Source organism: Ursus maritimus, unplaced genomic scaffold (assembly GCF_017311325.1).
Source record: "Ursus maritimus isolate PB19 unplaced genomic scaffold, ASM1731132v1 scaffold_4, whole genome shotgun sequence".
Lineage (NCBI taxonomy): Eukaryota > Metazoa > Chordata > Mammalia > Carnivora > Ursidae > Ursus > Ursus maritimus.
The window spans coordinates 21,939,354-21,962,586 of NW_024426552.1; the positions used below are offsets into that span (position 1 = coordinate 21,939,354).

Genomic DNA, 23,233 nt, shown 5'->3' on the forward strand with positions numbered 1-23,233 from the left:
CATCTGCACGTATTAACCAAGTGTTAGAGAAAAATTACAAAGACCAATCTCTACCTAACCAGAAGACTGGTTGAGTTCAGAGCCGGGATCTAATTCAAACAATGTGATATTTCTGCCTTCTCTTATAATCAGAGATGGAAAGGAATAGGTTGTAAAACAAATCTATGCCTTTCTACAGCCTTGCAAATATAATATTATGCCCTTTAAGTGTAGGTAGGAAATTCTGGGCAAAAAAGAAATACAAATTGAAGAAAAGGAAGAAACTATATCAACTATTCACACCAATTATTTACGTTGAGAAGAAAGGCAAAGAAAAATGTCCTTAGATATTTGTAAGTGATCCATCTGTCTGTCTCTCTATCTGATGGAGTAGGCAGTTAGCTAGATATGAGCAGGGAACAGGTGATTTGGAACTGATAAAAAAGGGTGGGAGTCAATTTCTAATAGCAGGGAAAGACCCTGGTGGATCAGCATACATTCTTCCCTATAACCCCAGTCCTATAGTAACCTATACCTTCATTATGATACATTACACTGCAATTTTGACCCTCCTCCCTGCAGGGGAAGGCTGCATGACAGTTCTGACAAAGACTATAGAGAGCCAAAATTTCCCCTCCTACCTACAGGTAGAAGGAGTTCCCTAGATGATTCAAAGCAACCTCAGTCAGAGACTACCTTAACTATGACTCATAACCTACGCAAACATAATAAGAAAAGACAACTTTGACACCTTCCCCCTACCCCCATGCAGTCACCTGCCTGCTCCCCAACCTTAAGAGTACTTTCACTTTGACCCTTGCTTGTTTAAGAGTTTGGCTCTGTATTCTTTCTTGGCCGAACTCAAGAACTGAGGCTGGGGAACAGAACTCTCTGCTAACATATCTATCACATTTTCTATATTATGGAAATTTCTAAAATAACGTTGGATAAGAATAAAAAGAAAAAAAAGAAAAAAATTCTTCCTTATAGTCTCAGATGTCTAATCTCTGAAACTTAATGGGATCGTTAGGGGTAAAAATATTTAATAATACCAGAAAATATTCTGGTTTTGACAAATGCTTATTTACTGACTCTTTGGTGAATTATATATTACATATTATTGCTATAAATTAGAAATTCCATCATAACTTCCAGCAATTAAACTGACTTAAACTATTGCTCTGAATGGTTGATTCAATTGTATTATTGATATACAAGAGGCTAGTTCACGGTCTTTTATATTTTTATATATCCTTTATGTTATATAACATTGCATAAAATTTTAGAGAGAAAAATTCTGACTTTTCATTTTTTAAAAAAGAAAAGTACTTTTTCCAATTTTCTTAATTTTAAGAAATAGCTAGAAAATGGGTAGGAATACAAAATCACTGCCAGAGGTCCACTGCATTAACAAAGTGCACTCTCCATTCTGACATGTACTTGCACAAATATCTCTGGCCATTGTCATTTACTGTTGATTTTAATGTTCAAAGGAAGACTAAAGACACAATTGCTTTAAAATTACACTACTAGCTGTTTTTCATCCACTCTCGATTGTTCCTGTCTCCATTATCCCAAGTTTGAATTGGCAATTAGTGGATCGCTCTCCACAAATTTACAAAAGATTCGGAAAATAATGAATCATTATACTTTAAAAGAGCATTTTATAAAAATAACTCTCTATTGACTACACTTTAAATTTAAAAGTTATTTCCAGATCTGTCATTTATATGGACATTTTCTGAGTAGTTTTAGAGAGCATTCTACTAGACTAAGGGCTAGGAACCTGATGGGGGAGAATGAGCATGGGCTAAAAAGAGAATGATTTTGAATTCTCTTTTAAAGAAATGTAAACAAGATTTTGGATATCACACAATATTATGTGTGTGTGTGGGGGGGTGTAATTATCTAGTAAAAAGAGTCCAGGAATTTATTGAGAGGATGGTCAGCCAATTTATCAAATATGTAATAATATAATAAGGTGTAATAATAAAGGGAAGGCAGCCACTGGGAGATTTGTGAATAATTTTTAGCCATGATAGAAAGCTTACTTGAAAATCCAATAAGGAGAAGATGTAAACACATAAAACTGTGGAGAAAAATTTGAGAAATATCCAGAGTATATCAATGTTTGCTACACGGGGGAAGCCAGGTGATTGGAAATAGAATATGGCAAGATTTCTCTCAAATTATCAACCAGACCAATCTCTGAATTAATTTATTCACATCCTAACTCATTTTTGACTCACTTCCTCCAGGCTTAACATAAAAGATGTGTTCCTTATGTGCAAGGTATATCTTCCTTGTAAGTGTCCTTCCTCTAGTCTTTAATTCAACCTTGTGATGTTTCCCATTTAACATTTGATTCCCATAAGCTGAGGTAACAAATGCCGTGCCTTTGCTACCTTCATTCTTCAGGACATTGCAGTATGAATTTTTTCCAGGCTACTCAAATGATATCATTGACCCTAATGTCTCTTGTAATCTCATAATGGTCAAATTCAGCAGATACATTTCAGTTCACGCTTTGTTGGTCACTTATGTTTGCATTTATTACACTGGAAAGCTAGAACCTACACTAAAAGTCTTCAAATTCCCCTTGATTGCTCTAGCCTCTGTGACACACGTGTAACACAAAGGTTTTGCTTCAAATAATATCCGATTATCTATCTTCCCCTTCATTTCTTTGTCTTTTAGCACAGGCCCTAATTACCTCTCACTTGAACTAATTCACTTTCTCTCCCTGCCTCCATCTTTCTGTCAACTTCCTTGCTCTCTAGTTTCCCTGCTCTTTGACGTCAGCTCATCTTTGCCTCATAGAAGAGTTCATAGTCCTCCATGATCTGGCCCTATCTGCTTTCCAGCTGTATCTTCCCCTAACACTACCATCACTCCCTCCCCAAAATATTACATTCCAATAACGGTTAAGTTACTGGATGCTTTTTCTTTTCTTAAGATTTTATTTATTTGAGAGCGAGAGAAAGAGCAGGAGCAAGCAGAGAGGCAGAGGGAAAGGCAGATTCCCTGCTGAGCAGGGAGCCTGATGAATGGCTTGTTGCAGAGCTCAATCCCAGGACACTGGGATCATGACCTAAGCTGAAGGCAGACACTTAACCAACTACCCAGGTGCCCCAACTGGATGCTTTTTCACATCATACCTCTTTTTGCTTTTGCAGATGCTGCTTTATTTGTCCCTCTGTCTCTCCCTCTCTCTTTTCTACACGGTGACACCTTTTCATCAATAGATTTATCCCAAATACCAACCAAGTCTCCCCTTAAGCTACATTAGGTGCCCCTTCTTATTATAAAATACTCTGTGAATATCTATAAAAATTGCCCTTACTATATTCTTTTGTATCCTGCTTCCCCATAAACCGTAAAGGACTTTAGTAAAGTCGATTATTTTAAGTTATTAACATAAAACTCTAAGTGCCTTGAGGGAAATGATGCTACATTAAGCCTTTTAGTATTCTGAGCATAACATAGTGTGAAACATATAACTACCACTTCATATGCACCTGTTTAATAAATATACAAATGCAATATAAATTAATATTGAAACTGCAGTCAAAGTCTTCAGTTGAGATTCCAATATTTTGAGATGAGGTGATAAAAAAATAAGAAATGATCACCATCAGGGCAAAATAGGATTATAAGATGTCTGTGTCATACTCAGGGAAGTAATTTCAGGAGTACCCCTAGGTCAGATAGTATTTAATTTGCTTATTTTAAGTAGGAAAAAGCCACTGGCATTGCATGTGTCTGCTTTGCTGTGATAACAAATGAGTCTTAAATTTCAGAGCTTAAAAAAATGCACTTTACTTCTTATTTATGTTATGTGTCTGCACCTGCATGTCAGCTGGGACTCTGCTGCACATGTCTTCCTCATGGTGTCCAAGGTGAAGGAGAAGTGTCTCGTGTCATGCTAGTTTCATGTCAGAAGGAAAGAACATGATAAGAAATGTGATTCATCTAGCAACTTGATTTCAGTCATAGCGTAGACTGTGTTTGCTTATAAGCCATTCGCCAGAACAAGTCATGTCATCAGTTGGGTGGGGATACACAACTTTCCCACTGGAAGCACCATAATCCACATGTCCATGAGCAGTGACATTTAACCTCTTCAAGGGAGGAGAGAGAAATATTTGTGAAAAACTATACATAGGCACTGAGAAATATAGTAAGAAGGTCGTAGCGGGAGTTAAGGAAAAAATATTCCTTTTCTTTTTAAGATTTTATTTATTTATTTAAGAGAGAGCACGAGCTGGGTGAGGGTCAGAGGGAGAAGCAGACTCTCCGCTGAGCAGGGAGCCTGATGCGGGACTCGATCCTGGGACTCCAGGATCATGACCTGAGCCAAAGGCAGTCGCCCAACCAACTGAACCACCCAGATGCTCAGGAAAAATATCCCTAACATTTAATATTGTTGGTACCACAGAGGAACCTAGCAAAAATACCTTTCAACTACTTATTGAAACAAAAGGGTATGAACTGGAAGAAAGGAAACATGTGGGAAAAGTTTTCAAAGAACAAAAAATAGAAGAACAGAGCTTCTTCCAGAGCCAAGATTTTACAAGGAAGTAGTGAAATGTCCATAAATAGTCACCTGGAGCCTTTGGTCAGGACTCCAGTGCACTTGAGGGGGAAGAAGACAAGTAAAGGAGGTCCAGGATAAAACCCAAATCAGTTAGGGTAAAGATAAATAGCAATAGAAGAGAGAGGGCTTTCAACATAAGCAGAGGAAAAGGTCATAGAACAAGTCAAATTTGTAATTGAAGAAAGGTAAGATAATGTGGATAAAGCTATTGCTTTTATTTTATTATTATTTTTTGCACCCTTGAACTCTTCACTGAAATGTCTTCAAGAGGTTTTAAAGGAGAGAACTAATAGGGGGATACTTTTAAGGAGAGTTCAAAATTTAAAAGGAGCCAGTCGCCAGTAAGCAGCACAAGAGTCAATAAGACTGGAGCAGAATGATTTTTCTGGCTGAAGTAAAGGCAGAATGTGAGAGCAAAGCACAAACGAACTGGTGGCATTAGTCAATGCATTCCCTTGACAGGGTCCAACTGCGTCATCCAGAAGGGGGATAAATCAATGGTTGATCTTTGTGAACACTGTTATTTTGAAGAAAAGTGGTGCCGGGAATTCTAAGGTATGAGAGTTTGTGACCATGAAGGGAAAATGTGACTAATTAGAAGAAGTGGAGATAAAGCAGTGTTCGAGCAAAGGTCAGATTAGGATCTGTAGTTGATTCTGTTAGAGGAAATTGGGATGTGGAAGGAGAATGATTTGCCTTTGGGAGGCTCAGTGTGATGCCGACAGAACAGAAAACCACCTACGTGATTGATTTGAGTGGCACAAAAGAACACAATCCCATGTTATCTACTTGTGAACCTGACATAATAGGAACAGACATACAGAACTAACTACTGCAGTTTGAGTGCACACCATGATGGACCTGAAGATTCAAACCCTGTTAATTGAACACACTCATACCCGAATGATGCTTCCTTCGAAATAAATGTAATCATGTATAAACATTCACAGATAAACTAGAAGGAAACAGATTAGAACGCTTATTAAATATATTAAGGTAGAAGTTATAATAGCAAAATAGTTAATAAAAGGTGAACATGTTATGTCTGCTACATAACACTTCCTTTTTAAAATTTTTATTTTATTTATTTATTTTTCAGAGAGAGAGAATGAGAGAGGTAGAAAGCACAAGCAGGGAGAGCAGCAGGCCGAGGCAGAAGCAGGCTCCCCACTGAGCAAGGAACCTGATGCAGGACTCCATCCCAGGACCCTGGGATCATAAGCTGAAGGCAGATGCTTAACCAACTGAGCCACCCAGATGTCCCAATACTTCCTTTTTAATATCAGACTCGAGTTCCTGTTTTAGTGTAAAAATACATGCATAATTTGACATACATATATATATCTATATCTATATCTATATATATAGATAGATATATAACATATAATAGTAAATATTTATATACTGCCTCCAAAACTTTACATGTAAAAACTAATATTATAATCCCCATTTTCATAAAAGAATACTCAGCACAATGATTTGTCTGTGACAAAATACACTTTTATATGCCAACATAAATTATTTTGGAAATAAAGCACAGTAGAGAGCTGTCAACAGTTACACTAAATAGTACCAGTTATCTTTGTTTACTGTATAAAATAGACAGAAATAGTTTAGAGATGCTTACTGGTAATAGAAATAGATGGAGATACAGACTAGATACATACCTCCATTTTAAACCTATTCTTCATGCACTGAAATCTTCCCCCTGTGTTGAAGGTCAAAACCTCCGGATTATGGTACTCGTGATAAATACCAGACTCTGCACTTCTAAAAAAGAAAAGCTTCTCCTCTGAAGGCCTGGCCCTTTGGCCGCCTCCATGAGCATGTGTAATTTCTACTGTCATACTGTCTGGTCTATTCCATCATATTATCCACAAATCTCAATTAATTACAAACTTAGAGAAGAGAGAAAAAGACAGCAGTGTTTTTACATTCTCTTTCTCTTTCAGCATGAACGTTGTGGTCAAACTACCTTTGTTGCAGGTAGTGAAAAACCAATGAACTCTTTTATTTTTATTTATTTATTTTTCTTATTTTATTTAAATTCCATTAATTAACATATAGTGTATTATTAGTTTCAGATGTAGAGCTCAGTTATTCATCAATTGCATACAACAGCCAGTGCTCATTACATCATGTGCCCTCCTTAATGCCCATCACCCAGTTACCCCAGACCCCACTCACCTCCCCCGTAGCAACCCTCAGCTTGTTTCTTAAGATTAAGAGTCTCTTATGGTTTGTGTCACTCTCTGAATTCATCTTGTTTTATTTTTCCCTCCTTTCCCCTATGATCCTCTGTTTGGTTTCTTAAATTCCACATGTGAGTGAAACCATATGATAATTGGTTTTCTCCGATTGACTTATTTTGCTCAGCATAATATCCTCCGGTTCTATCCATGTTGTTGCAAATGGTAAGATTTCTGGCTAAAATTAACAAGTCAGAAAACAACAAACGTTGGCAAGTATGTGGAGAAAGGGGAACCCTCTCACACTGTTGGTGGGAATGTAAGCTAGTATAGCCACTCTGGAAAACAGTATGGCGGTTCCTCAAAAAGTTAAAAAATAGAGCTACCCTATAACCCAGCAACTGCACTACTAGGTATTTACCCAAAGGATATAAACATTGTGATCCAAAGGGGCAACTGCACCCCAATGTTTACAATAGCAATGTCCACAATAGCCAAACTATGCAAAGAGCCCAGATGTCCATCCACAGATGAGTGGATAAAGAAGATGTGGTATATGCACACAATGAAATATTAATTACTCAGCCAAAGAACTCTTTTAGATCTATATGCGATTCCTAGTGTTCAGTCTTTAAGAAACTGGAGCAATAACTCATGGCAGGATGAGGATAGGATACAGAAGAAGACATAGATTTATTTCTCCATCCTTGCCCTAACTCATAGGAAACATGTGGCTAACTCCTTAATTTTATATTTTGTCTATCCTAAAAAGAACAAATGACATTCTGCTTATAGAATCCTGTCATTATAGTTCTCACTAATTTATTTTATATTTTATTTTATTTTATTTTTTAGAGGGAAAGGAGCAGAGGGAGAGAGAGAGAATCTTAAGCAGGCTCCATGCCCAGCACTGAGCCTGATATGGGGCTCCATCTCATGACCCTGAGATCATGACCTGAGCTAAAATCAAGAGTCAGAAGCTTAATGGACTGAGCCACCCAAGAGCCCCTAACTTGTTATTTTAAAGCAGAAGAAAAAACAAAAGTGCATTTGTGTAGTGTTACTACTAGTATTTCCATATGGCTGAAGCACAGGCTGCTCATGGTTGAATGTTAGGGAAGAGGGCTGGTGATCATAAAAGGCTTCCTATGCCAAGAAAAGTGGTCTTGACTTTATCTCGAAGGTAATGGGAAGCATTGGCAATTTTTAGTGTTGAAAGTTTGGATGGAGAAAAAGTTGAAATTATGAGACTGACCGTAGAGGAAACAACTTGTAGCAATTCAAGAAAAAGAAAAAAACACAACAATTTGAAAGGGCTGCACTCTTATGGAGGGCATCATGGTAGAATATATTCGAGAGATGTTGAAAAATGCCGTACACGTGTCATTTACAGATTAGATTACCAAGACAGAGACAACTACGATAATGTTAATGTATCTTCTGGGCTCACAGAATGTCATGTTAATACAGGGAGGTAATATAGCAGGAGAAGCCAAGTTTGGAAGAAGAGATGTCATTGTGATGCCATAAAGTTAGTTATTAATCTCTTTGTGGAATCAATTATTAATTTTAATTTGAAAAAACCTACTAAACTATTAAATAGATTAGTTTAAACAACAAGTGATTCAAGCAATTTAAAAATTAAATCTAATATGATACTTTACTATGTTTCACTCGGCATTCTCTCAACAACTACAAAGCCAGCAAAAGGCAACTACTCTCTTACCAGACTCTTCGTAAAAGAAGATGATGGTGTTAAGTAAGTTAAGGATCCTGCCCGTGAGGCTACAGACAATGTAACAGATGCTATCATTGAGGTGAGGAGATTTCCTCCAGGTAGAGAAGAGGTGTATTAGAGTGCTGCATTTGCATGGCTGCCTTGTCAATAAACATATTGCCAACATGCGATAATAAAAGAGGTACAAATTATTCTCTGCTTACCATTAACAATAACGATGATATCACGGAAGTCAATTTCTCCCCTAGCCTCCACTCTTCCTTCACACCTGTATATACCTTCATCACTTTTATTGATGTTGAGAATCTGCAGATTATTGTTGGCTAGCATAGCAAAGCGATCTGGAAAGTAAGCAAAGAGGAGGAAATGATATCAGTAATTGAAAGCAGAGTCCAGCGTGCTCTAAATTGCTGAGAGTTAAAATATGGCACTTGTCTGACACTATCAAACTTTTCATCAACAAACAAGTTCAAATTTGAAAGTAAAATGTAATTTCATGGCTTCAATTTTTCCACTCCACACTGCCTTGTTACACCTTTTTTTCTAAAACACATTCAAGACTTTATTTCCACATAAAATGGTTAGGCTATTATTTTCCCCTTGGTACTTTGAATGCAGAAATGATATACAAAAGAACAATGCTGAGAGATTAGATATTGCAGACATGAAGATATTCTGACTGCAAATATGTAGCAACTTGAGTATGGAAAAGGGTTAGAAAATTGATTGAACAGCCTTCCTCACACAATAATTAAACTAATAATTTTGCATACCCTGAGGAGGCAGCTAAATGATACAAAAGTATTCAAGTCACATAGAGGACATATAAAATGGCCATATCTTGAATTTATTTGAATTTGTTCCCTAAATGCAGATAATCCACTTTAGGAATGAACAGATTAGACTTAATTTTATTTCAAGATTTCATTTTAGGTGTGAGTAGACGCACATGAATATACATTAAAAATAAGCTGTTACAGGTCATGCATTAGTTGATTGCTTAAAATAATCTGGCTAGCCTAGGCAACGTCTCAGCCTGACAGTGTTTCCACGATGTCTGGACTGAGTTTTTAATCATCACAATTTTGTTGCAGTGTTAAGACCTTTTCCCTTCTTATCAAATAAAGAATGGTCTGAACTCTAGTCCTATTTTAAAACATGTTGCAAAAGCAATATCTTCAATTAATTAATTAATTAATACATCACTGAACATCATCTATTTGTATTAATTAATTAATACATCATTTAACATCATCTATTTACTATGTACAGTATTTGAGATACTTTGGTAAATAAGAGAGCTACATCCTTGACCCCCTTGGACCTTTTGGTAAAGTAGAAATGCCATTAGTTTAAGGTGTTCATCTCTGGGATATTTACTGTTATACCATCAAAGGTTACTTTTTGGACCTATTCCAATGTTTACTGCTCTTTCCCTATCTGCTGGCTTGATAGGTTAGGGCAAACATGGAACCCTGAGAAAAAGGTAGAGGCTCCCCCAGCCTGGAGCTTTAAAAGGATGCATGGGGTACAGTCCTACCCCTATCCCTGCTGCCAACTGGACTTTGTATACCTGAGAAATTAACTGCTATGGTATCAGGCAGTTTGGGGTTCAATTCAGATTGGGGTTTCATCTGCTATAGTGATTCTTTAATGCAATTCCTTAATGCCACACCAATTCTAGTTTGGGCTGCAAATACAAATAGGGGAGTGATCAGACTATGGGAGGACTATGCTTTCTATGGGTAAGCAGGAGAAAATTAACAAAGAGTGGAAATATGTAGATTCAGAGGATCCCAGAAATAGAAAATATTGATTATAGAGCAACAGATATAATTTTCAGCTCAGGAAGTACAGTAGTTCCCCCCCCCCATCCATGGTTTTGCCTTCTGCAGTTTCATTTGCCTGCAGTCAACTGTGGTCTAGAAGCAGATGGTTCTCCTTCTGAAATTTTATCAGAAGGTCTATAGTGGCCTAACCCTACATCACCTCATTGCATCTTATCATGTAGGCATTGTATCATCTCACGTCATAAAAGTAAAAAAGGTGAGTTCAGTACAATAAGCTATTTTGAGAGAGTGGCCACATTCACATAACTTTTATTATGGTATATCATTAAAATTGTTCTATTTTATTGTTAGTAATTGCTGTTAATCTCCTAATTTATAAATTAAGTGCCTAAGCTATAAATTGAACTTTATCATATATATGTGTTTTTTTTTTTTTTTTTTTTTTAGGAAAAAACACTATAAGGTCTGGAAATACTTGTGGTTTTAAGCATCCACTGGGGTCTTGAAATGTATCCCCCATGGACAAGGGGGGACTACTCCACAAACTTTCCCATAATGTTTATTTCTTCTTTAGGTTGACCCTAAGAAGAGAGACCCAAATATTTATGCAGATACTTTCCCTTCGTTAATTTTCCTTTTCTCCAAGAAAAGTCTGGAGGAAAAGAATCTGTAAGAAATTTTAAATTTAAACTCATAAGAAGTACTGGAGTAACTCAGAACTCCTAAAAATTCAGAATTGCTTCAAAGTCAGTTAAAAGATCTTCTATTCAAGCATGTGGCTGGAAATTAGGGTGGCAAGCAATTATCAATTTAAGAAGTTCAAATTTAGAGAGGGATGCACATAATTATACCTTGATCACCGTAATATATTTTTAAATTACTAAAATATGTATTATCCTTTAACTCTAATGTCTCTTAATGTTTATAGTGTATTTAGTTAAAAAAATAGTAAGGGGAAGAATTATTTTAATCAGGAAGGCAATACTTGTTACAAAAAGGAAAATAATTTGAATGTATATAATACATAATTTGATGGGAATAAATCAGTGTTTCTTTTAATTGTAAAATTTTAGTTTCAAATAGCCATTTTAATATATTAATTTTACCAGTTGAGAGAAAACTATTAGAATATTAGGAATTCAGTAGTTGCCTGCTAAATCTAAATAGATATCGATGTTTCCAAACAGAAAACAAACTACATGAAAATCGCATGTCAAATTCTAGGTATGTATGTAAAGTCCATGGAATGATGTTAAGTAAACTATCAAACAGAAGTGCGTCGTGATTATGTGCTGGCAGAAAACATTTGAAGAAGGCACTGCTTTAGTCAATCACAGATAACTACAGATATTAGAACTATTTGATTATTAGAGATTATTTGTTTCTCTCAATTATACAGAACTTTCATTATTAAAACCCAAATTTTCCTTATTGCATTCAGAAAAATAAGTGAAATAAGGTAATACTCAATAGGCGATCTGCTTTATGCTTCTTCAGGCAGATCTTTTTTTCTAGCCCTCTTTGCTTCTCATTCCCAGCTACTGATGGTTGGTCTCATCTACTCCTATGGCTTCAATCACCATCTATATTTTGAGACACAATTTTTCCTCAGATCAGAGATCTATTACATGACTATAAAAGTGTTTAATTGTAGACCAGATATAGCTACTGAGAAGGCTAGTTAAGTACTTTAATGTCAGCAAATTTAAAGTTTAATTTACTATCTCCACTTGAGATTCCTCATATGGTCTCGTCTTCACATGTCTTTACATTGAACTATTTGCCCAAGTCAAACTCCTTGAGTCATCCTTGACTTCTCCATCTCCCTCCATCTGCATATCCAATCAAACCCCATGTCCTGTCACTTCCCTCTTTATCATCACTTTGTCTAAATCTCCTTCTCCTTCAGCAATTATTTCATAAGTGTTTGAACTGTTATCAGTGCCTAGAGTTTTGCCTTGACCACCATCCAATTCATTCTCCTCACTGAAGCACTAATAGCCTTCTCAAATTCATATCAGGTCATGTCATTGCCTTGATTAAAATCCTTTAGTGATTTTCCCTTTGGATAAATTCCAGATTTCCTCACAGAGATGTCAAGGCCATAGTGACTTGGCTCAACTTTCTTTTCCAGTTTCCTCTCTTAGTCCCTTATGATCAATCCTGGTTTATATTTATCTATTAGTATAAGTATTCTAGTTGCACTTATTCATAAATTCTTATTATAATGAACTAATTCTAGTTTCTGGAAAGCACCATTCATGGTGTCTTTCACCTCTGGGCCGCTGCAGATGGTGTCTTCCCTTCCTGAAAAGTCCCGACCACTCTTTGCCTGGTTAACCCCTTTTTCATATTTAAGAGTTATTTCTCTCTTCTGCAGGCATCTTGGACACCCTCCTTAGCCCTAACTGGTTGAGATGTTCTTTCTTTATCATCCTCTATCATTGCACTTTCCTTCTCATAGACCTCGATATACCTTTTCACTGATTTCTCTATTAATCTTTTCTATTAGATTATTAGTATTTTGAAGGCAGTGAGCTTGTTTATCTTAACTAGGACTAGCCACCATCCAGCATGCTAGATGACACATACTAGGTTTTCAATAACTAGTTCAATTTTAATGAATTTTTATACTTGAAGTAGATTACATAAAAAATATTGAACAAGATTATTTTATTTATGGTTTTTGATACAAACAGGGTACTTCATTAGGCAATGATCAAAGCATTTAGAGTATTCCAGGGATAACTTTCAAACGGGCTGGGGTTGATTGAGCATCTGGAATAGCATATTCCTCCATTGGGATATTCAACTTTTGTAACAAAATGCCACCTTCACTCCCTAAATGCTTGGATTCTTTAGCAGATGGATTCCTTTCAAGAAGCAACATGGAAAACCTCCACTCAAATATTCTATTGGAATTTTAATTATAAGTATTTACCATGCAGCTGCTACCAAAAGCATGGATAATAAGATGGACATTTCCAAACCTTCATTATATCATCTGGAGCCTGCAAATTTTACTCACGTACCACATTAAGGCTTCAGAAAGTTACCTGGACACACTACATTATTCTAAATCCCCTTACATGTTCCTTTCATAGTTATACACTTAATCTTATTCCATTAGCTCTACTAAAGGGGCCATCCAAGGTATAATCAGGTGAAGAATATTATTTCTTATAAATCCATTATGAATGTACAAATTGTTCAACAATGAACTATGTGGTGAGTTCCTCCAATATTAAAAGGTTAGAAAAGTTTGTCTTTCCTCACAATTCACCTAAATCCTTTCTATCCTAGAGTTAAAAAGGAAAAAAAAAAAATTGTCACTTTTTTCTTTGCTTGTCATGCAACTCAGAGCCAGGTTTCATGCTTACTCTAGACTAGTCACTTCCCCTGCATTAGATTTTTTAATTCTAGTTATAACCGGAGTACATATAATTCTGGTAACACTGATTCTCAAGATTTAAAAACTCAGTGAGAAGGAAGGAGAAAGATAAATGTCATTGTGTTGAGAAACTGATATATACGCAAATATTTAATTCATTCATTTAACAAATATTTATTATGTGCCTCAAATCTTATTTGAAACTCACAACTATTGTTGAAATTGGAGATAATAACCCACTGTTTACAGAGAAAGAATCTGAATTAGATACAGAGCAGTTAGAAAATTCAAAGCTTCTGGGCCAGGGAAAGGAGTAGAGCCATAATGGCATTCCAGCTTCAAATCATCTCGTCCCTGGATACTGGGAAAAAATGTGTGAGCTGTAGCTGAGTAGCGCTCCTCCATCAGCATCCCGCTTGACTATCAATCTCTGCTTTGAGGCTTTTGTTCTCTGTGTCTTTTAAAAACTATAATTCATTTCAAAACCCTCATGTAATTAAGGTTTACAATAAACCAGATGTACACTTGAAGCCTAAGATGAGGCAATCTGAAAATGTTTAGACATTGTCATCTAACTGCTATAAAAGAGCTGCCTTTTCTTTACTATTGAGGGCAAAATAGCTGAAAATACATTGCACATGTACTCATGTGACGTGTTAATGAAATATAAAGCAGTTATCCTGAAATAAGAGGAAATAAAGTATGATTTCTTACTAACTTATTATAACAGAAAAAAAAGAGAGGTAGTCAATAAGTGACAAGTGCTGAAAATGCTAAGATGAGAAAAATTGTCTCAAAATTTAAAAAATGACTATTAAACATGATTATGATACGTTCTCCATACATATTCAAAAATAGATACTATCTGCTTTCTCTCCTTTATGCTATAAGTTTTAGCTCTTAGAAACACACAACGGAATCATCCAAGAAGGAAAGTATTTGAAAAGATTCAATTATTTCATAATTCTCTGCAATGCAGGTGCATTGAAAAATATTCTAAATTGAAAATGCTCCCAATGCACAATGGTAAAGTAGCATAATGTAAGCAAATTATGCTTTCAGTTTCAGATGTCATATTATTCTGGAATTTTAGCTCAATCTGAATCAAAATTATGAAGACAATTTGAATGAATGTACTTTTCTGTCTATTACCCATATGCATCTTACCATAATATTTAGAACATGTAGGTGTCTTTGAAAGAACAGTGCCAGAATAATAAACGGGGTTCATATAGATATTATTTTAAGATTACATAGATGAGCACAGGGGATGACGTTTGAACTGTAACATGCAGAATTCGAATGCATCAGGACTGATTTCTTCATTTACTTATTATCCTTATACTTTTGTACTAATTTTTTCTTAAATAATCAGCAAAACTTTTCTGTAAATCTCCAAATGATAAGTATTGCAGGCTTGGTAGGCCACACCATCTGTGTCACAGCTGCTCAACCCTGTCCCCAAAGCAGCCATGGATACTATGTAACAGGTATGGCTGTAATCTCATGACGCCAGTCAAAGACAGCAGAGGGGCTGAATTCAGCCTGTGGTCGCTGGTTTGCCAACTCCTACTTTAGAGCTTTAAGATTCTCAAAACGTTTGATGCTTGGGATCCAAAAAATAAAATTTCTATATGCAGTCAGGTAGATTCAGTCTTTTTAAAAATTGCAATATTATGAGAACATATAATTTAGGGAGTTACCAAAATACTAACTGTCGGAAATAGCGGTGACTTCCTCGTTATGATACAACCAGCTGACAACAGGGGCAGGTGAGCTGCTAACTCGGCAGACCACTTCTGCATCTTCTCCTTGCTTGAATTCTTGAGGAGATACCACTTCTTTGAAAGTGAGTTTTTCTGTATCAAGAAAGTAAAACAAACCACAAAAGTATTATTGCTCTCTTCTCCCAATAACATATCCCCAAATCTGTGCTGATTAATGCTATGATAAAATCATTAGTTAACTCTAGATCTTTAAAACCTTAGGCCAGATAACAGAATTCCTCTACTCGAGAACTTCCCATCTCACTGAGAATTAAATTCAAAGTGCTCACAATGCCATACTAAGTCCTATGTGAACTGGAGTCAGCCCCACCACTCTGATCCCGATTTCTTCTCTCTTTTCCTAGTCCCTGTGATCCAGACAAACTGTCTTCTTTGCAATCCCTTGAACACTCCAGGTTTGTTCTCATCCTTGGGCCTTGTGCTCCTTTGAATTCCTTCAGATTTCTGCTTGACCTTCACAGATAAAATAACACCCCCCCCATTAAATTCTCCCTCTCTTTACCGCACTTTCTTCACTATAGAATTCTATAGCATGTATATCTAGCATCCATGTATTTTTCTAAGTTCGTTCATTATTTGTGTTTCTCTGCTCACTAAAATAATAAGCACCAAGTGGCCAGTGACATTTTCTGTTTAACTGAGTGTCTAGGACTTAGCATATTGCCTGTCATGTAGTAGACACCCAATAAGTGTGTTGAATGAATGAATGAACATGGATATTAATGTTTGTTGAGAAATTTGCACAAAAGTAATTCATGGTGCCTGACAGGAAAAAAAGTCATTTCTTGAGTTTATAAGCAAAACACCAGGCACCTTCCTTTTCATCATTCAAAGTAATGAAAAATCTTTCCAAATACTCTGTCTGTGAAACGATCACCTCAATTTATGTTTCTTCTATTTATGAAATAGGTACAGTAGGGCTCATATAAAGAGATACACCATCTTTTCTTAAGGAGCTTTGAAACTAACAGGAGTAGGGGCAAAGTCTAAATCAGGAAAAATGAGGGCAAAAAAGTGGCACCAAATTGTGCTGGGTATCAAGGAAGAAGTCATGCTGTGGGAACACTTTGCCTTTTTTTTGTCTTGTTTCTATAATAATAATAATAATAATAGTAATAATAATTATTATTATTATTATTTAAGGAAGAGATGCCTTTAGTATTTTAAAACTTTTACAGTTTTTCACATATTTCTCATTAATATGTGGTACAAATACTATCACATATTAACTGTAGGGCATTGTTCTAAGCACTTTATACAATATTAATTAATGTAGGGCTCAAAACAACTCTATGTATGGGGTAGGTAATACTATTATATCTATTTTATAGACGACAAAACTGAAGACAGAGAGGTTAGGTATTTGCTCAAAGCCACAAAAGTAAGTGATACAGCCTGGTTTCAAGCCTAGGGAGTGTTCTTAATGTGTTCTTAAACAGGGTCATGATTCCTGGGGCGCCTGGGTGGTGTAGTTGGTTAAGAATTTGACTCTTGGTTTAGGCTCAGGTCATGATCTCAAGGTCATGAGATCCAGCCCTGCACCAGGCTTCTTGCTCAGCCCTGTGCCAGGCTTCCTGCTCAGCAAGGAGGTGCTTAAGATTGTCTCTCTTTCTGGGGTGCCTGGGTGGCACAGTGGTTAAGCGTCTGCCTTCGGCTCAGGGCGTGATCCTAGCGTTATGGGATCGAGCCCCGCATCAGGCTCTTCCACTATGAGCCTGCTTCTTCCTCTCCCACTCCCCCTGTTTGTGTTCCCTCTCTCGCTGGCTGTCTCTATGTCAAATAAATAAATAAAAATCTTTAAAAAAAAAAAAAAGACTGTCTCTCTTTCTCTGTCTGCCCCCTCCCCCTTTTTAAAATAAATAAATAAATCTTAAAAAAAAAAAAAGGTTAATGATTCCTAAATGTAAGAAGGGGGAAGGAATGTAGAAAGCAGTCAATCTCAAGTCATAAGATGAAGTGTAAATGTGGAAAACTTTATTAATGAAAATTCTGATGGTGAAGAATCCAGCTAGATATTATTCTCCACTAGATGAGTTTTCAAAGTTTCCTGTTCACTGACCTTTCCTCAATTCTCATTCTAGACTGGTCACTGCTATTATATATGTAATTTCATTTGTTGTAATCCTGACCTTTTATTTTAGTGTGAAAAAGTACTCCCTATAAATTCATAATACTAAATAATCTAACGTTCTCTAGTTACCCAGGTTTTTAATGGCTGGAGAATATTAAATCATCTCTGTTATTTAACCAACAGAATTGGCGCCATCTATGTGTTTATAATAAACTATTTCTTATTATCTGTTCTACTTTAGAGATGCACTATGGTAAAATATAAATAAGCTGATATTTGTAATGGTCTCAGGACACTGCCTAGCACATAGTTCTTCATGAGTGTTAGTTTATGTTAAATGCATTTTTTTGTTCAAGTTTTTCTACAACCCCACTGCAATCAACTAATAAATGCATGACTTACGGTAAATTTCCAAAACAACTGTAGCTTCTTGTGTCTGTCCTTTGGCATCTGTTGCTTGACAACGATATATCCCTGCATCCTCTATATTTGCGTTGTAGATGGTTAATCGTGATCTAACACCTTCCTTTTGCACTGCTATCCTCTGTGTTGAAATTATCTTCTCTCCTTGAGGATTATACCAATCTATACTCTCAGGTTCACCAATTGCTGCAAAGAGCCATGGAAAATAAATGTTTGAAAATATGTTTCAAGTGTTTGTTTTGGCATTGACATTTACTATTATGTGACAACTTTTAACAATTTTGGGGGGAAAATGTAAATAAGAGAAGGCTGGAAGTCTGAAAAATCTTACAAAATTGAAAGTAAACACAAATGTTAGCACACATGTTCATCCTTATTTATTCAATGTTGAGGATTCAGTCCCATTTGCGTAAGCGAAACCCAAAAGTTCTACAGGAAACTTCCAGTATGGTATTTAATCTCTGATAGTTGAAGCTTTACCATAGCAATCTATGAATTATTACTACAGTTAAGTTTGAAACTGCCTTGGCCACAGAGTCAGATATAAATTAAATATGATCGATACATCTGAACAGAAACACAATTACTAACATGATTTCACCTGTTCCCTGTTCTCTTTGCCAGGGTCAGAAGATAGTACTTTTTCCCCAATAAAGCAAAGCTCAAAACAATGTAAATCTTATACAAAATAAACTTTGGCTTTTGATAATACTGAATTTGGAATTAATTTCCCTAAAAGGCTAATAACTATTTTTTAAAATGCAGCCCTAATCTCTTTTCTCAACTGAAAGGAATAGTTTCATCATTTTAATCTAAAACTGTTAACTATTTAATCATATGATAATTAGAATGCATTGAAATGATACTTATACTGCTAGGCAATTACAACCAAATCATTACAGGGTAAACATTTATTTAAGTTTTCCAATTCAGAATCCAGGTTATTATCCTCCTTGTAAAAGCTGAAGCTTCCAATGTTTGCTTTTACTCACCAAAAGGATGTATTTCACCTAATTACTTGAGAGATAATTTGTGGAAGCAGTATATACTATTACTTTAAAAGTATCAGGGGAAAATGCATAAAGTTAACATCTGCAGGACCACTTTGAAAAAATTGTTCCTTCTTATTTTTTCCCCAAGAAATAGCTTTAGACACAAATTATTGTGCTTTCCATATCAAATTAGACATGCTTGAGCAAAAAGTATGAAAGATAGTTTAGTTAAATCTTAAATGGATCTTAGTTATATTAACTTCAGTTCTTTCTGGACAGAACCATAAAACCATAGTGCTTATGGGATGACTCATTTGGGGAAGGTATTTGTTTCGATTCCCTTCTCCAGAGAGAAGTTACAAATGAATAATTTAAATGAGCAGCACTTTAAATTTGAACAACACAAAATCTCATTTTATACGGTAAATTATATAGGACATTCTGTGAAATATTTTAGACATTTTCTTTCTTAATAATATGGTATAAAATTTCATTATCATGGAGAGTTTATACAGGATTTTCGTAGAGCAGTCAGTCATGATTCTCCTTTATAACATCTCTAATAAATAATAATTTCCAGTGAAACTTCCCATGTTATTCTAAGACTAGACTACTGGACATACTGATAAATAACATTAAAATTTTTATTTTCTTAAAAATGTGGTATACAAATTCATTTGCTGTTTATGGCATACTCTTTAGCTCTCTGAGGGTCTGACTACCTGATAGTGTAAATTTAAGACATTTATTTTATTGAGTCTAGATGTCTATGTTTTAGTGTATCAGGAAACTTCAGAGTTATAGCAACTTGGTCAGCATTGTAGCAGGAAAAATACATGAAAGCATTCTGATTTTCAGGGATTCCATACATCCTTTTTTTAGATTGTTGTCTTACTACTTTATTCCTATATAAGGCCACTTATATGACACCAGTATGGCTCTTGGTTATATATCTTTATATAAGAAAAAGAAAATATTTCATTATTTTGCTTTGTTTTACAAGCAAAACTTAGCACACTAAATGATGCTAATTAATTCTTTTAAATTATGTCTTAATTTGACCTTATGTTATACCCAGAGAGGTAATAACATTATATAATTTAAATCATTGTGATATGCAAATGTAAGAAAATAATAAAATTTCATTTTCAAAATTCATTTTTAAACTACTTCAGTCTTCTGTGAATATGTGACACAACTGAGCTATGTTTGTGCATGTGTGCATTTGTGTATATAAAATATGGATGAGATTTAAAAACAATGATCTACATTCTTATGCCAAAGCTCTGTTGACATAATAAATGACGTTGAACCAATATCTCACTTGCTCTCTGCCTTTCTATTTGCCAATATGCAAATATATGTATCCATAGACCTATCAATTCAGCCTTTAGAAAGACGAACATATGAAGAATCATGGGTTATTAGTTTTTCATACAATGTGATATTATACATATATAATATCATGTAATATGTGTATTATATATAGCATATGTGATTTATAAATGTTATAACTCTTTCTATTTTCATTAATTTTAATAATAATTCAAATAAGTCAAGAAATTCTCAAGACTTACATAATGCATTTTATATCAGAAATGTCTATTTTAACCCAGGTTTGAATTACTTAAGCATAATCAGGAATACAAACAATTTTAAAATACCCTAAAAAACAATTTTGGCTCTAGATGAATATCATTTAAAACTTTAGATATGAAGGCTTATATGCATAAAAATGAATTTCATGAATATAAATACAAGTCAAATGTGTGCATTTGTGAGCTCTACAATACTCTGAATTAGAATTTGTTGCTTAAGCATTTAAATGTTTTCTGAAAAAATTCTGCATGTGCATGATTAAACTAAATGAGGTCCATAAAATTTCTCACAGGTATTATGATATATGACACTTTTGATCAATAGTCACAAAATTCTTGTAAAAATTTTGCTGGTTAAATATCTACTTCTTTTTTTCACTCACTCTTTATAAGGATGGATTTGATTTGCTTTGTCCCAAAGTTTTCATTCAGGTGCAACTGTAGTGCAGTGTGCCGTACCTAATTTATTCATTGCATATTTACAAAGATAATTCAGTTATAATATTTACATTCATCCTAATATTACTATTTATACAGGAATAATATTTGAATTTATTTAAGTTCTTGTGCATACATTATATTTGATAACAAGTTATTTTCAAAATAAATGAGCTAGTCTGTTTGGCAGTCAAAATTAATAACTTGAAATTAACAGAAATAAAATTCATACTTTTTAACATGAAAAATATGGTTATTAACACTCCCAACCTCATAAACCCAATGAAAATATAAGGTTTTATTTTCAGAGAATTGTTTTTCACCATCTAAATTTTGCCAATATATAATATTAAATAATTAAAGCATAAAACAGGATGTCATTGGAAAGTATTTGTACAAATACATACCTGTACATGTGAAGAATTTAGATTCGCCCACACTAAGCTCTACTTTGCTAAGTGAAATTGTCACTTGAAGAAGAGCTGGAAAAAATATTTAAATCATAATTAAGTATGGCTTTCAACATGAATTCTAAGATTTTATAATATGATCTATAAGCTACATGATCCAAACAGCAATTATTTTCCCTGTAAATTTTTATTGCCTGTAAAAAGAAACGAAAGTTTTATAAAATACAATCTAACAACATTATGGCTGTTACATTAATATGCAACTCACAACCAGACCAAATGCAGGACTTATTTAATATAACATGTTGAAATTGGTTTGTCACGCAAATGAGTAAATTCATACTCACTTCCATATTTACATTCTTGGTTGTATATGTGCTACCACATTGGGCAATAACTACAGAAAATGTTTGCCCAACATCTGGAGCCTTGTTTGCAAGAGTAAATCCTACACTGTTATCATAACAATAAAAATATAAACTACATTTTGACTACCTACTAAAATATTTCCATGAAAAGAAGAAAAGCATTGCATAAGAAATGTGAATGAACACTCTTTCCATAAGATAAATAAATTAAGTGAAGGAACCAGGACAATGGTAATAAAATAGAGGAGATGTTCAATAAGTAAGTTGTCCAATTTGAAATAAAATAGCTGAACATTCTAAAATTTTAGAAGAGAATTTGAATTATATTTTAATACACATTGAAAGACTTATATTTCTAAGACTATAGTAGACAAGATAGTGTGACCACACTCCAAAACCCATCCCACCACCCCTTCCTTCCAGGTACATATAGCTGAGCTTTCAGAAAAGTAATGGAGCATCAAGGGGGAAAAAAGGAAGAAAAATCTAAAAATCAGAGTATAAAGTGATACTGGAAATCTGTGGATTGTACTAAGCAAAAGGTGCACAGATTGCACAAAGATGGGGTCAAAACTTGCCTATAAATGGGGGTGCTATAGAACACCAGATAACACTGGATCAGAATAAAATTCACCCTTAGTACGAGAAGGATATAGAATAAATCAGCTCACTGGCAAAAGGGCAGTGATAAGGAGAGCTGACTCTCCTGGCCGGGGGGAAATGTTTCTATTTAAATAGATTAACCACACTCTGCCATATCCCAGGTTCCGGAATTTAATTATAAACACATGTTCTTTGGGAACCTCCAAGCTAAGAAATTAAGCAAAAAAGCAGTGCCACACATAGGGCTCACAGCTAACTAGAAGACAAATATAATCTCCTTCCAAGCAACTGTATCATTAGCCCACACTGCCAGGATGTTTATAAATTATGTTCTCTTCAACCTAAACTCATATTCTTCATAAAAGACATGGTGAAATAAGGCACTGTGAGCAAGAGTCAATTAAAGCATCCAAAAGGAGAAACAGACCCACAAAATTTCAAAAACTGGAATTAGACTAAGAATGTAGCTTAACTAAATAATGAATCATGGAACACTACATCAGAAACTAAGGATATATTGTATGGTGACTAACATAACATAATAAAAAATTATTATAAAAAAAGAATGTAGCTTAACTATATTGAAAACATTTAAAGAAATGAAATGTAAAATCAAAAACATGAGAAAAAAAGAAAACTTTTATCAAGGACTTGTTGGGTATGTTTAAGCTCTTTAAAGTACATTCTCTTGTACTCCCCATCATCAATAAATGCCTTCCTTTTCACGATACCTCTTTGAGGAAAAAGCCTGGCTTACATGGTTTTCTTCTCTCCCCTCAGTCTCAGACCCTATTTTTATTCATAATTCCTTAATTCTCAAAGAATGCTTGGCACATTGTAGGGGCTCAACAAGTTTTGA

The 23,233-nt window shown here is 34.9% G+C and overlaps 1 protein-coding gene across 1 annotated transcript in view; it reads right to left on the reverse strand.

Annotated features, from left to right (window-relative positions):
- Positions 1-21,756, reverse strand: part of NCAM2 (neural cell adhesion molecule 2) — a 210,242-nt gene extending 188,486 nt beyond the window's left edge. The window contains exons 1-5 of the mRNA XM_040621667.1: positions 21,747-21,756; positions 21,401-21,475; positions 17,945-18,151; positions 15,400-15,543; positions 8,707-8,844 (exon numbers count right to left, since the gene is read on the reverse strand). Of these exons, the coding sequence (XP_040477601.1) occupies positions 8,707-8,844; positions 15,400-15,543; positions 17,945-18,151; positions 21,401-21,475; positions 21,747-21,756 (574 nt within the window). The remainder of the gene's footprint in view (positions 1-8,706; positions 8,845-15,399; positions 15,544-17,944; positions 18,152-21,400; positions 21,476-21,746) is intronic.
- Between the last annotated feature and the right edge of the window lie 1,477 nt (positions 21,757-23,233).